At 40.1% G+C, this 16,103-nt stretch overlaps 1 protein-coding gene across 1 annotated transcript; it reads right to left on the minus strand.

Annotated features, from left to right (window-relative positions):
• Positions 1-9,796: 9,796 nt before the first annotated feature.
• LOC147606288 (uncharacterized) lies at positions 9,797-10,228 on the minus strand. Its single transcript, XM_086791821.1, has one exon. It carries the CDS (start codon positions 10,226-10,228, stop codon positions 9,797-9,799), a length of 432 nt encoding a protein of 143 aa, XP_086647947.1.
• Positions 10,229-16,103: the final 5,875 nt, after the last annotated feature.

A 16,103-nucleotide genomic window follows, 5' to 3' on the forward strand; every position in this document is an offset into this window, starting at 1 on the left:
TAGGATCTGCAATACCGTTCATGATAGGAGGTTCTGGACTCATGTAGCATCAAGCCCACTACCTACGTGGTGGACAACCAAAGCTTTGGAGGCACTCCAGGAGGCTGCGGAGGCGTACATAGTGGACATTTTTGGTGACATGGTGTTTGCATCTATCCATGCAAAGAGGGTCACCATTAGTGTGTGAAAAGGACATGCAGTTTGGCGACGCATGCGACACTAGGCTAGGATCTTTAGTTTTATTTTTGTATATCTTGCATGATTGTAATTCTCAAAAGCTATGTAAAGCTTGATGTATATTTTAAATTTTTTTTCTCTTATCTTGTGTTGGAAATAAGTCTCTTTTAATTTGAGTTTATATAATTTGTTGATTTATATGCGTCTTTGAATGGATACAATTTTTATTTGAGTTATGTGTGTAATTTTAATTTATTTTCTTGAGTCAACTAATAAAATACATTACAAGACACGTATCAAACAAAAAACTATATAACCCAAATTTCCATTCATAGCATAAAAAATTACATGGTCAAAACATAGTCATCAAAGTTACATTATCATCATAGCTATATCCTAGGCTTCTTACTACTAGGCTCTCCATACTTTGAAGCCACCTTGATGGCTGGAATCAAAACATGGAACCCTTCAAGCTCTGCCTTGATGGCAGTGGGATCCTGTACCCTCGCACAACAATGCCATGGGGGGCCACCACACAGACTGTAAAGGCCCTGACCTTTGAGTCGAGAATAAGTAAAGTAACTTTGAGCGTCAAAGTAGAATAACTTTTTCCAAACTTGATTTAGTCGGAATAACTTTAAATGCAGCACCCTTTGTAAGTGCTTTAATCTTCAAAAAAGTTCTCCGCATACCTCGGAGAGAAAGTCTTGTGAAAGACTATCACATCATTGGCAAGTTTGCCAATTTACTCCTTGAGTGTGCAGAGTCCTGAACCCTTCCTTGGCCCCTAGATCTTCCACTCTACCTCGATGCAAATTCATCAAGATACACAATTTCCTGCAAAATAAAATTGATGTCAGTGTCGATCATGCAATGCATGGGAGAGGATGATTTTTTTTTTAGAATAGCCCCAAATTTGATATTTAGGGTCTCTAGGGCATGTAGACCCCACATGTATGATCCCATGCCCAACAGAGGCTGGGAAGTGCACTGCCTGAAGGCTGGCATGGGAAGCCATGATTTTTGCAGATTCAGGGCTTCCCACGCAAGTCTTCCCAGCATCTAATGGGCATCGGATCATACATGTGAGGTCTACATGCCCTAGAGGCCCTAAATATCAAATCTGGGGAGCAACTGGTAAAAGGAGATACCTTTTCTGCTTCATCCAGCTCCTTCTATAAGGGTGCCTCCACATCTGGTCCTAGAATAGGCTTGCCATCGTCCGACTAGACCACAGGTGTTGCATGCTATGGTCGAGGTCTGAAGAGTTCATTCTACAAGCGCTTAAACTCTTCATCTGTGATCTCATATTGAGGAGCTGCATCTCAATCTTATTTTGGACGGCAATGATAGCAAAGATATCATCTACACTACTTTCATCATATCGCCCTACCTCATCAACCTATGGTAGGGCTTCTTGGTAATCAAAGTCGAGGAAATCATCACTTGCATCTTGCACAAGTATACTATATAGTTCCTCCTCCCTCAAGTCCAAGAGCTCCAACACATCCTGCATGAGGAGGTACTTGTTAGGGCTTTCTTATATAATTCTTAGACCTTAGTCAAAGGGCTTGGGGGTTAGTTACGTGTGGATGTACCTTTTGGGATCTGAACCGAGTGGTTATTCCCTAACAGTTACATCTAGGGAATGGCGATGATTCTGATCGCTAATGAATGAAGGAGAAGTTCTGCTATGTCTTTGCTCAACGTTTATCATGTCTTTCTTGATGTTTGTGCAATCATTATGCTGTCATGATAAATCAGAGTCTGTGCTTTGAATGGTGTTGAGTGAGTATTGTTTGTTAATGTCTTGTACAGAACCTTTTAGAGGCCATGTACACACTGGTGGGGGGGGCGATCCTGCGAGTTCGAATGCCCTAAGTTCTGGGAGGATATGACATATTCAAAGGACCGCTAGTGTTGGATGTCTGAAGATAATTCGAGGAATTCAAGACGATATTATACAAGGTTAAGGGCCAAACATGCTGATGCTGCTTTAACAAGCAGGAATGATAATGAAGAAGGTGATTGATTATGATTCAGATTATGAAGTTCCTCCATGGACAAGTGGACCATTGGAAACTGTTTTGGAAGAAGATGTAGAGGAGGAAACATTGGATCAAGAAGCAGAGGATATTGATGATGGAGGAAGAAGTACATGATCAGTTTATGGATGCTGTTCCAGGAGAAGGGATTCCGACAGGTTCGGTACAATCAGAATCTGATTCAGGCATTCCAATTTTAAATAGTGATTCAAATGTTAATGCAGAAGCAGGAAGTGTTGGGGATGCTCAAAATCCACCAGTATTCTCAAGCACTTTCAGGACATTTCTTGGAGGAACCTTGTTGAACAGAGTTATTAGGGGAAGTAGTAGGAGAAGGTTGCAGTTTCAACCATTACCAGTCAGCAAGGAGGCCAATTAGAGGGGCAGCAATGAATCCTCAAAATCCACCAGCACAGAACCCAAAGGTGAGATCAGCAAAGTTCAGGGGAAAACCCAAGGAGGACCCTGACTGCTGCCATGTAGCCCAATTCCAAACAAGGTGGGAGGCTAGTGGCTATGACACACTTTATGGGGGAGAGGTGAAGAAAAGGCAGTTTGCTGCTACCCTAGAAGAATCAGCAATGGATTGGTTTAGCCAGTATGGTTTGGGACATTTTGGAAACTTTGATGCTTTGAGAGAGAGTTTTCTTGCCAGGTTTAGAAGGGAGAAAAGAGCCAATGATATCATGAATAAAGTTAAAGATCTTCAACAAAAAGAAATGGTGGTAGAGGACTATGCTCAGAAGTTAAGGGTTCTCTCTAGAAGATTGGAAGGAGCAGATAGGCTTTCTAATGAAATTCTAGCTTCCTATTTCCTGAATGGATTAAGGAAGACAATCAAATCAGCAGTGGCTAATGTAGACATTGTTGCAAGTTTTGATGCTTTGGTGCAAGCAGCAGTAAGAGTGGAAAAGAGGTTGGGTGTTACCAAGAAGAAGAAAAAGAAAAAGAGGTTAGATTCAGACTTGGACTCTAACTTTGATGAAGACACAGACTCAGAGAGCTCTGATGATAATTCAGAATATAATAGTGACTTAGATTCAGATGATGAATCAACTAGCCAGAAAAGGAAAAAGAAGAAGAAATCTTCTAAGTCCAAAGATAAGGGCAAAAAGAAAAAGAAAGGAATGGATGATGAACCACTATTAAAGAGGCTTAAAGCATTGAAGTATGCCTCAGCATTAACAAATGACAGACCAGTGTGTCAGATATGCTCAAAGGAAGGACGTTTAGCAACCAATTGCTGGTATAACCCAAATTTCAGAGGAAGAGTTCCCCTCGGTGTACAAAGGTCAAAGCAGCAGCAGGAAGAAACTTTATCTAATCAAGTCTTCCCTGCTCAAGCTAGAGGACCAAATAGACAGTTCAGATCACAGCCTAGACAAACATGGTAATCGGATTTTAGAGGAGAATTGAAGTACACTTATTGTGACAAAGAGGGCCAAAAACAAGGCCCAGCTTGTGAGTTATGGTGCAAGCATAGGACAGACAGGGATATCCCAATTGTAAGGTACCCTGTAGTAGATCAAAATCAAAGAGGAAAGATGCAGCAAAACCAACAAATAACACAGTTAAATGTAGTGATAGTGACAGAGGACCAGTTTCAGAGCAACTGTGACAGAGGACCAGTTTCAGAGCAACTCTGATATGGGTTGAGAATGTTGCTTGTGATTGTTTTGGATGTGTAGTCCATCCAAATGATAAGGATGGGAAACAACAGGTTCCTGCCTTGGTAGTGACAAGAGCTGCAAAGTTGAGAAAGTTAGAAGCAAGGTTCAGAGGAAGTTAGACAAGAAGAAGCCAGCTTTGGAAGAACTATTGTCAGAACAAATAGAAGAGGTTTGTGAAGAAAAAGGATAGGACAAAGGAGAAGAGGAAATTTCTATGGTTGACTCACTCTATGAAGCTCTGTTACATTCAAAACTTCAAATTTCTCTTGACCAATTGCTAACATTAGTACCAGGGTTCAGAGATTTGCTGTTTCAAAGAATTCTTCAGAGAAAAGGTATTGATTCACCTCAAAGTAATTTTTCAATGAGCAATATTATTCAAGTGGAAGATGTTGATTTCAAAGTTCCTACCATATCAGTCAAATATCAGGGCCAGTCCATACGTGGAGTTCTTTTGGGTGGAGGATCAGGAGTTAACATACTTCTTGAGTCAGTTTATATTCAATTTGGGAGCCAAGAGTTGCATCCAGCACCTTTTCAAGTCAAAATGGCTGATCAGAGGAGATTACAACCTTTAGGTTTGTTAAAAAACCAGGAGATCTTCATTGCAGGGTTGAAGTTTATGGTCAACTTTGTAGTACTTAGGATGCAATCATGGAACTTGGCCTACCCAATGCTCCTTGGAAGACCCTAGTTCAGGCAGCAGGCTCAGTTAAAGCAAGATTGGGGAGCCAATATGGTAATCTTGAAATAGGGGAATTAGAAACAGACTTTACCCATGACATCTACTATAACTATGTCAAAGGAGCAAAGAGCTTTGTGGGCAAAAGGCATACATCTACCCATAACTATGTCAAAGGAGCAAAGAGCTTTGTGGGCAAAAGGCATACACCTGGTAGATGAAGTAGAAGATGATGAGGAAGAGGAATATTTGAAGGCCAATCCAGCAGTTGTCCCAGTGTTTGATATAAATGTGATGACTATTTTGGGAGATTATGAGGATTGTTTTGCTGTAGCTGCAGAAGGAGAGACAGACCAGCAATTACAGGATATTCAAACAGGGACTGAGATGACTAAGGAACAGTTTAGAGTTCTACAGGAATCAGAGCTGTCACAGTCACAGGAGATGCAGAATGGTCTATGCAAAGATATGAAAACAGTATGAAGAAATCAGCTAGAGTTATGGAGGATGATCTGAATGAATGGAATTTGGGAACAGAAAATGACCCTAAAGTTGTCAAAGTTAGTGTTCATGTGGAAGGAGAATTCAAAGACAATCTTCTGAAATTATTAATGGAATACAAGGATATTTTTGCATGGAAATATTCAGATATGAAGGGGATTGATCCTGCATTTTATTCCCATAGGATTAATTTAAAGATGCAAAGTCTGTTATCCAACAGAGGTACAAAATGAATCCTAACTATGCAAAGCAGGTTAAAGATAAAATTGACAAGCTGCTCAAGGTGGGATTCATTAAGCCTGTACATGAAGCAACATGGCTATCTCCAACTGTAGTAGTTCCCAAGAAAAATGGAAGAATCAGAGTTTATGTGGATTATAGAAAGCTCAATGCAGCCACCATCACAGATCCTTTTCCATTACCTTTTGCAGATACTCTGCTAGATTCAGTTGTTGCAGGGCATCAAATGTATAGTTTTCTGGATGGGTTCTCAGGATATAATCAAATCAGGATGCACCTTGATGATGAACACAAAATAGCCTTCATTACAGAGTGGGGAGCATTTGTGTTCACAGTAATGAGCTTTGGATTAAAAAATGGACCACCAGCTTTCTCAGAGGTAACTCCGTAGGCACTACTGCTTCCAACCCATACACCAACTTGAATGGTGTCATGCCAGTAGTCACTTTAAATGCTGTTCTGAAAGCCCAGAGTGCTGTTCTGAAAGCCCAGAGTGCTGAGTCCAACTTCTCATCCCAATCTGTCCTGTTCTGGTTCACCAACTTTTTGATTATCCTAATCAAAATCTTGTTGGTACTCTCTGCCTGTCCATTAGCTTGAGGATAGTAAACAGTTGATTTTTTATGCAGTATCATGTGTAACTCTCTCAGTTTACTGATCACTTTATTAATGAAATACCCTCCTTGATCAGAAACTAACTCAATTGGACATCCAAATCTGGTCATAATATTCTTATACAAAAATTTAGCCACACTCCTTGCTTTGTTATCCCTCAAAGCCACAACTTCTACCCACTTTGTACAGTAATCAGTTACAACCAAAATATACCTGTTCTATGTGAACCTAGCAGGTGGCTTGATGGGACCAACAAAATCTAATCCCCACTTTTGAAACGGTTCCAAAGGCAAGATAGGTTGTAGAGGCATTCTGTGCACATTCAATCTGCAATGACTGTAAATGGTTTACTTCTTAATGCTAATCTTTTCCTCTGATCCTTATTCATTTGTGCAGGCAACACTCCTTCAATTAAAAGCTGAAGCATATCCTCATACCAGCCCCCTGATTGGTCACCCCTGATTGGTCAGTCACCTAAACTAGAAATAACTCTTCATCATGCAACTTATCAGGTACCCCTGAAGAATCACCTTCTCCTATCTCCAATCTACTTAGATAATCAGCCAATACATGAAGTCTTCCTGGAGTATGTATCACCACATAATCAAACTCAGATAATCAATACATGAAGTCTTCCTGGAGTATGTATCACCACATAATCAAACTCCTGCAGAAGCAGTACCCACCTGGCCAACCTCCCTGAAAGGTGGGGTTTATTGACCAAGTAAATCAATGCCAAATGATCCACATGAAAAATTACCCTATTTGCCAATAGGTAATGCCTGAACTTTTGAAGTGCATAAATCATCCCCAAGCACTCCCTTTCAGTAACTGTGTAATTCTTCTCTACAGGTGTCAGAACCCTGCTTGCATAGTAAATTGGCCTGAACCAGCCCCTGATTGTTTCTTGCATTAAAGCTGCACCCACTGCTACATTAGATGCATCAACAAAAATATGAAATGGCAACTTCCAATCTAGAACAATCAAAACTGGTGCTACAGTCAACATCTTCTTCAGAACCCTGAATGCTTTATCTTGCTCTTCTCCCCATTCAAATACAACACCCTTCTTTGTAAGCTTTGTTAATGATGTACATACATAAGCCAAATACCTCAAAAATCTCTTATGAAACTTCACTTGACCCAGAAATCTGCTCAACTATGTAATTATTCTCAGTGCTGGTGCCTTATAGATAGCCTCCACCTTTTGTGGATCAATAGACACACCTTCTTCAGAAATGACATGTCCTAAAAGAACTCCTCTTTTTACTGCAAATGCACATTTGGCTGGATTTAATGATAGGCCAAACTCCCTGCATTTTTTGAAAACACAACCTCAAGTGTTCAAGATGCCCCTGCTTTTTTCCAAAAACACTAAAATCATCCAAGAAAACCCTCATGAATGTTGTAAGGAAGTCAACAAATACTCTCTGTATCACCCTTTGAAATGTAGGGGGAGCATTTTTCAATCCAAGTGTCATCACATTACTAGCATAAACTCCCCATTCAGTCACAAAAGCTGTTTTATCTCTGTCTTCAGGTGCCATTAATATTTGGTTGTAACCACTAAACCCATCCAAAAAACTGTAAATCTCATGTCCAGCTACTGCATCCAGTAGTGTATCACAAAAAGGCAAAGGAAATGGATCAATGATTGTAGCTGCATTCAGTTTCCTGTAGTCCACACACACCCTGATCTTTCCATTCTTCTTTGGAACTACAACAATAGCCAAGTAACCTCATCCAAAGGATAAATGAATCCTACAGCTAACAATTTGTCAATCTCTTCTTTAACCTGTTTGGATAATTAGGATTCATCCTGTACCTTTGTTGCACAACTGGAACTGCATCTGCTTTCAAATTAATTTTGTGTTGACAAAAACTAGCATCAATTCCTTTCATATCTGTGTATTTCCATGCGAAAACATCTTTAAATTCTAATAACAATTCCCTCAATTGGTGTTTAAACTCATCCAAATCTACTGACACCTTCACTGTCTGTGGTTCCTCTTGAGTATTCAGATTCAGTTCCTGCAGTTCATCCTGAGTTACCCTAGTAGTTCTTTATATCTGATGTTCAAAGGCCCTCTCTACCTGCTTAACTATCTCAATAGCTTCCTCCTCTTCTTTGTTTATTATCTGCAAATTCTTTAGCAGCTCACTACCCATTTCATTAGTTAATTGCTTACCCTCCTAAGTAATCACTAGTTTCTGAGTTAAAGACTGTATCCCATCATCTTCAGGCTGCAAAACATACTTGGTTGCTATCTTTTGCACATCAACTTCAAAGATAGGCACAACTGATGAATTAGTTTTAATTAGTTCTAAGAAATTCTTCTTCTACATCCTCTCCAATCTCTGCTACCATATTCAGTCCTTCTGCATGCAATGCCCTGAAACCAAGTGGAATTGCCTTTTTTGCATGCAATGCCCTGAAACCAGGTGGAATTATCTTTTTTGCATCCATCTGCATTCTAACTTTCTTCTTCCCTCTTTTCATTACTATGGAGTCTGATCCCCATAGTTGCTTCACTCTTGTTGCTCTTAACCAAGGTCATCCCAACATCATTGGATAAGAACAAGCAGATTCTTCCAACCTTAGGACTACACCCGTCTCTGCCATCTTCACCTGAAAAGGTGCTAGATCCCACTTCAAAAGATTCAGATGTTGGCAAGTCGACTCCGGAATGATATTGACTCCTGACCCCCCATCCAAGAGCATGCCTGGAAAAAACACCTTTCCAATAGATGCCCCAACTACTAGTGCCTTGTAATCAACATCTAGGGGTTGCACTTCACATATTTCCCCACAAAAAGTTTTCTCAGTTTCTATTTCTTGTCCCTGTGTCTTTGCTTCCAATTCTTCAGTAGCTTTTTCAGCAATTGTCGTCGTGAAAATGCAGGTACTAACCTCAACATTTGCTTTACAGTAAATGCTATTGGAGTAGACATCACAAAGCTTCATAAAATTCATCACCATTGTCTTACTCTTTCAGTGCAATCTTGCTTCCTTCTGATTGTCTAATTCCCTGGTCATCCAAGGATCTAATAACAAAATTCCATTCATCTGGTGGTACACTTCCGCTTTGAAATTTCTGCACTTCTTTGAGTGCTCCTATTCTAACTGCTTTCTGCTCCTTCCAGTTCATACTATCCGGATTTTCCTCATCTTCCAAAATTGACTTCCTTGTCTTTGCTTTTGCCCTTGTGACCACCATAGCCTCAGTGCATCCACTTGTCTCTGGAATATCCTCAATTTGGATACACGTCGCACAATCACAATTATAATGTTTAGCTATTCCCTAAGCAACTTGAGACTCCTGTACTTTTTTATCAATTTCTTGTTCCTCCTTATGAAACTCTATTGGTTTCTCTTCAATCCATTCTATCTCAGTCCATTCTTCAAGTATCACCAAGTTAGCTTGACCTGGAGGCCCTTGCTGTTGTGGGAGAGGTTGTTGATTTTGAACAGGAGGTCTATTGTTATTGTTGTTATTATTGTTATTGTACCTAATAATATGGATTCCCCTATCATTCCTATGTCTGCACCACAGCTCATAATCAGGTCCTTGTCTATGTCCCACAGCTCATAATCAAGTCCTTGTCTATGTCCCACAGCTCCACAATAGTAGTTACTTGTTGCATATTATTTTGACCTCTATCGTGATATCCCCAATTATTTGGGTTCTAAAACCTTCTTTGAGGTGCAGGTCCCTGATACCTTCTATTAGGACCCTGAGGAGCCTCAGCTTTTGAGTAATATATTCACGTCTTCTTCCCCTGAAGTCTGGATTATAATAACAATTCCCATACTGATGTCCAAATCTTTGACATACCTGACAGTATGGTTTCTCTGACATTCCAAACTAGCTCATGCCAATTGTCTGCAATTTATCCTGAATAATTTTGTTGACTAAGTCTGCAAAAGTCACCACATCCTTTTGCTTCCTTTCCTTCTTTGGAGTACCCTTATCCTCCTTCTGCTTCTTCTTTGCCTTAACCTTCTTCTTTTTCTTTTTTGAACAGTCTTCTTCATCTTCATCAGTGTCAATTTCCACTTCAATATCCTGATCTGAATCCTCATCTTCTGACTCTGAATCTTCTGATTCTGAGTTTGAGTCCTCGCTCTTCTTTTTGCCTTTTACAATTGTCTTACCTCCATACCTTCTTTCAACTCTGGCAGCTGCTTCAACCAAGTCAATGAAATCCTGTACATTGGCTAATGGCGGTCTCCCTGCTACTGCACTTCTATATTGCTTGTTGAGACCCTTACAAAAGTAATCTCCCAACTGCTCCATGGAAGGCTGTTGTGCTACTTCCAACCTATTATTCAAGTTTCTGAACTTCTGTGCATAATCTTCAACCAACAAATCCTTTTGTTTCAATTTCCTCATCTTCTTCAAAATATCTTCAGGTGTTTTATCTTCCCTGAACCTCAATAAAAATCTCTGTTTCAAATCATTTTAGTTCAGCAAAAGCTGCCATGCCATATTGTAAGAACCAATCCATGGCTTTTCCTTGCAGTGTTGCTGCAAAATGTTCCTTCTTCACTACATCCAGATGTAATACCTCTCATAGCCACTTGCAGACCACCTTGTCTGAAACTAACCAACATGGCTTTTCCTTGCAGTGTTGCTGCAAAATGTTCCTTCTTCACTACATCCGGAAATAATACCTCTCATAGCCACTTGCAGACCACCTTGTCTGAAACTAACCAACATGGCTATCAGCATCTTGGGACTTTTTCCCGCTGAACTTTGCCGCACCCACTTTGGGATTTGGTGCAGCCATTGGGGGTATCGGAAGTGGTTTGAGTGTTCTTACCGGAAGTGGGTTAAAAGATATATTAGATGTCCCTGTTGGTGCAAACTGTAACTGTCTTCTTGCCTTCAAGACTATCCGAGTTAACAATACATTGACCAATGTTGTTTGTTGGCCTTGTTGGTTTGCAGGTGGGTTCTCCTGTAGCCTGTGTTCAGGTCCTTGCAATTCAATCCCCTCCCCAACAATTTCTACTCCTGCAGCTTCCCGCCTTATAGGTTCTTCTTGGTCATAACTACCAGACTCATCTTCTTGCCTTGCTCGTGCTGAAGCTTCTCTCCTAAATCTAAACCTTGTGCCATATGAATGCTGTGGTACATTGAACCCTCGTCCCGACTCACTTCTTCTTTGTCTTAAGTACTGTACTAGCACTTTCTTCTCATCATACAGGCTATAACAATTAGGTAAATTGCAAGCACCAAAAGGTAAGAATGATGTAACTACCCTGTCAGCAATGGAAATCTTGATTTCTCCTGGTAGGTTGGAAAGAATTCCTGCAGAAACTTTGTTGCATACTCCTCAGCCTCTTCTTGTGGGTTTACCCAATTCGAGAATTCCCTCAGGTGGTCTATGTCAACCAACATGTTAGTACCTTGGTGTATTCCTGAATGCCATACGGTTCAAACTGAATTCGATACAACAACAGGATCGCCAAAGTGTTAGGGGCTTACCGCCTTAACAGCTATTCAATCAAGACACATGCAGTTCAGGGGAAAACACAACAGAAGACTGCACATATAAGCATGAAACTACACAGTATAGAAGCAATAAACATCATAACATAGAGAATCAAAGGTACTGCTGTCTTGTATTCATCATCATCAAACTACAAGTCCCAAAACACACAGTACAACAGTAGGATGATAACAACTAACTGCTCATGTAGCATGAAAAACTACTTCTTCGCCCCAAGAGATCATTCGGGTACATATAACTACCAAGGCACTTGTGTAAACATGCCTTTAAGGTTCAAAGCTTCAACTTTGATTGCTACCAAAGAGTAAGTAAAGGGTAATTACTGACAGCTCAGGCACTAACATATATCAATATAGACACGCTTATAAACGTACGGATAGACATGCTTATAGACTCCATTAAAGACGTGCTCTAAAAGTTAAAAAAGTTTCCAAAGAGATGCCTGTACAGTTGTATAGTTGCTTATAAACGTACGGATAGACATGCTTATAGACTCCATTAAAGACGTGCTCTAAAAGTTAAAAAAGTTTCCAAAGAGATGCCTGTACAGATGTATAGTTGCATTTTTAGCACAAGCAGGTCTCTCGTTTAAGGTTTTGCTTACTTGTACATAGACGAATAAAGATAAGCAAAGATATCAACATAAAAACTTAAATTACAAATAGATATGCACAAAAAGATTTGTGAACACACTTCGAATATTGATTAAAGACGGTGAGAAATTACATTTTATATCCAAAAATTTATCCATACATGATCGTAGCCACATAAGGTTTGAATAAAAACATAGATACATAAAGAAGATGAAAATTTTCATCTTATATCTAAAAAGTTGTCCATACATGATGGTAGCCACATGAGGCTTGAAAAAGAAACATAGTTGCATAAACCAAAACTATACATGAAGAAAAACTAGCGGGCGACTACTCGAAGGAGTCATCACTCTCCGAGTCATCTTGTCCACCTTGTGCCTACACAAAGTGAAGATATATATAAATAAATATATAAAGTATTATAAAGGGCGAAACATGTTTTGTAAATAAAAATAAAAAGTATTACCTGCATTGCTGCTACAAGATGTCAATTGTGCATTCCTTGTGAACTGCGCATCCCTCTACAGTACTACTACATATTGAGCATCCTAGCACATCACATCCTAACGATCTACAGTACTACTACATATTGAGCATCCTAGCACATCACATCCTAACGATCCTTGGAAGTGAGGGAAATTTCTACATCTCGTTCCACGTCTGGTACTTGGCTACAGTGGACCAGCGAGACAGATCTTCACTACATCTTGACCATCCTAGCAGATCACATCAATGTACTCACCAGGAAAATGTGAGAGGTTTATGATTGAGAGGCCAGATGCAGCCTGCCAAAAATCTTACATTTTATGTTACTCTCGATGCATGAACTCGTTAATGCTCTAGATGCCACTCTAGCAAGCTCTCCCTTGGTTTCTTTCATATGGAGTCTCCGCACATGTGGTTCCATGTTCTTAATTGAATAAGTCGTTATTTTTAAGTGCTTAAAGTGCATGACGTACTGTTGGATTGGAGGTAGCGGTAGTGAGGCACACACACATGTAGATGTAGCAAGTAGAGAAGCAAGGAAGCACAACACTCAAAGATGGATAGAAGAATACTAAGTGAAGTACAAGAGAAGTGACCTAGTTAGGTCACTTACACACTCATAAGAGTGCGTACACACACTCGGGGGAGAAAACCTTCTAAAGAGGGAAAACGTTCCTTAGCCCATTATTAGCCTAAGTCCACATATCACTACCATATAAATGGCTACAAATACCTGTTGTTATAATGATGATGTGAGCATGTACAGGTATCATGTGGTTGATCAATCCCCAAATGGAAATAAGCCCATATAAATGGCTACAAATCCCCGTTATAGTGATGATGTGAACATGTACAGGGATCATGCGGTTGATCAATCCCCAAATGGCAATATGACCAAAGCTTTGTAAAAATCTTTGAGCTTCTCATGCGGGAGAGCCTACGTAAACATATATGCCATGTTATCATGTCTAAAGAAATAAGCTAGGCTAATCTCTCCTCCTATATGAATCCTCTCTCCGACATAACAATGCACCTTAATGTGCTTTGTGCAAGCATGGAACATTAGCTTCTTTGCAACTACCAATATGCTTAGGTTGTCAATGAAGATAGAAGTGGGGGACTGTTGTCCCCACCAAGATCTGCCAAAAGATGTTTGAGCCATACACACTTCACTACCACTATAAAAGCGGCCCTATAGTCGGCTTCATAGCTTAAAGTCACTACTACTATGGGCTGCTTCTTGCTAAGCCATGATATATATGAGTCACCGAGGTGAAAGAAAAAAATACTAGTGGACACTTGCATGTCGTAACATCAAGCCTAATTAGAATCATTGAAAGAATGCAACTAAATATCACCCCCTTGGCGTAAAATAACCCAAGGGATTGATTACCCTGTAAGTATCTAAATACTCCCTTGGCAATGCTAATGCTTAGTTCTAGGACTTTGCATAAACTTGCTCAATTGTGAGACCCCAAACTAAATGTCTACCCTTGTACTGTGCATAAATAGATAAGGCACCCTAACAACTTGCTGATAAAGTGATGCATCAAATGGTTCACCTACATCTTGGATACTGAGTGTGGCACCTGTCTCAACTAGTGTAGAAATAGGCTTACAATCTTAAAGACCAAACCATGTAAGGAATCTTTGTATTATTTTTAATTGCAACATCACAATTCCAACATCACGCTGCATAAATTGTATGCCTAAATAGTAATGTACTGGTCCCAGATATGATATCTCAAACATAGCATGTAATTCAGACTTGAGTTGCTAAAATAATCCCATCATCAGGGCCTATGTCATCAACGTATAAAACGATGACCAAAAAAACATCTTGAGTCCTCTTAACATAGAGGGTACCATCAGTTGGACTGTTGCAAAAATCATGTGTAACCAAGTATGCATGTATCTTTTTATACCATGCTCTAGGAGTATGCAAAAAGCTTTCTTAAGTCTACATATTTTATTTTCTTGCCCCTTTTCCATAAAACAACAAAGATGAAATACATAGACTTGCTCATGCAATTCACCATTTAAGAAGGTAGCCTTTATGTCCTCCAATAGCTGATGTACAATCCACCCACGTAGCCAATGCAACAATACACCTAATGGTAATAATACATTGAATGGAAATCATAAGAGATGTGGGAGAAAAGGTCTCATCAAAATCAATGACCTTCTATTGGGCATAACCTTTTGTAACAAGTCTTGCCTTGTAGTGGTCAACGCTATCATCTGTCTTTCTCTTTAGCTTGTAAACCCACTTTGCACTAATGGCCTTTTTGCCAAGAGGAAAATCTACCAAATCCCAAGTGTCATTTTTTAGTATGAAACCATATTCATCTTGCATGGCTTGCATCCAATGATCATCTTCCTATGCAAGAGGCAAATCTGCCAAATCTCAAGTGTCATTTTTTAGTATGAAACCATATTCATCTTGCATGGCCTGCATCCAATGATCATTGGAAAGCACGGGCGATTCCTCCAGGATAACTTTTCTCTAACGTAGTCAAAAGCCTTAACTAACTGAACTGATCTGACCGAACCCGTAAGTCCCATAGTCAGATCAGGGAAAAGATTGTACTTGGATCATAGAGACCAACGCTTTTTTCCTCATTGAGAGGCACAGCCATTGATTCTTTTCCATAGAACAATTTTTGTCCGGGATTTACTTCATCTATCGAACCAAAACAGAATTGAGTCTCAATTTAGGGATCCATCAGTCCAGCCTAACCCCATCCGGTCCCATGGATTAGCCAACCACCCAACCACTGTAGTGATGGGATCTAATTAAGAATTTAGTTAGATTGTCCCGGGTACCAGGGAAAAGAGTTCCCAGGTCCCCTAGCCGGATATTGATGCAAACTTAAAACTAGTCACACCACTTACACAGCCAATATGAAATCACCTTTTTCACATATTCAATAGTCTTTGAAACAATCATTTAATGAAACCATAGTGTCACTGATCATAAGCCTCTAATTATCCAGTTGAATCCTTATTTCCAAACATTCCTTCATCGGTGTACCTATGGTATCATTGGCAACCAGAACGCTCACCCCCTGTCCACTCAGGGGCCTTTTTGATAGTTCCTAGCTCACAAGTATTCACTTTAACAAAAATGGAGTCTCCGTTGAAGATCAGCAAGATCAACCAACAGATCCATATAAAAGAGCCATGGACTCATTCATTGAGGACCAGCAAGGTCAATCAACCAGATCCATGCCCGAATTCAGAAAACAATTCTTACTCCTTATTCCAATATCTTCCCCGACATACGTGTGGGTATCTTCGGTGACCTAGAGCCCGGCCGAGCACCGTATGGTCAGCACCCTCTAGGATCCTTTGCAGGTCACCTAGCGCTTCACTCATAGGCCGCTTCCTTGGTCCCTCATCCACTGTACCAGAAGCTTACCATTCAAATCAAACCACGGCTGTCCAAGACCTCCCTCGGCCGACCTCACTACGCGAGACGTCCTTTGTTGACTCTCCGTCTCAGCAGTTGCAACTTTAACAGATAGGTCTCCACGACCTCATTCACAAGACGGTCAAAATGCTTCCCCAGCATTCT

This window comes from Cibotium barometz, chromosome 57 (genome assembly GCF_041138505.1).
Source record: "Cibotium barometz isolate CiBa-2024 chromosome 57, ASM4113850v1, whole genome shotgun sequence".
In the NCBI taxonomy this organism is placed as follows: Eukaryota; Viridiplantae; Streptophyta; class Polypodiopsida; order Cyatheales; family Cibotiaceae; genus Cibotium; species Cibotium barometz.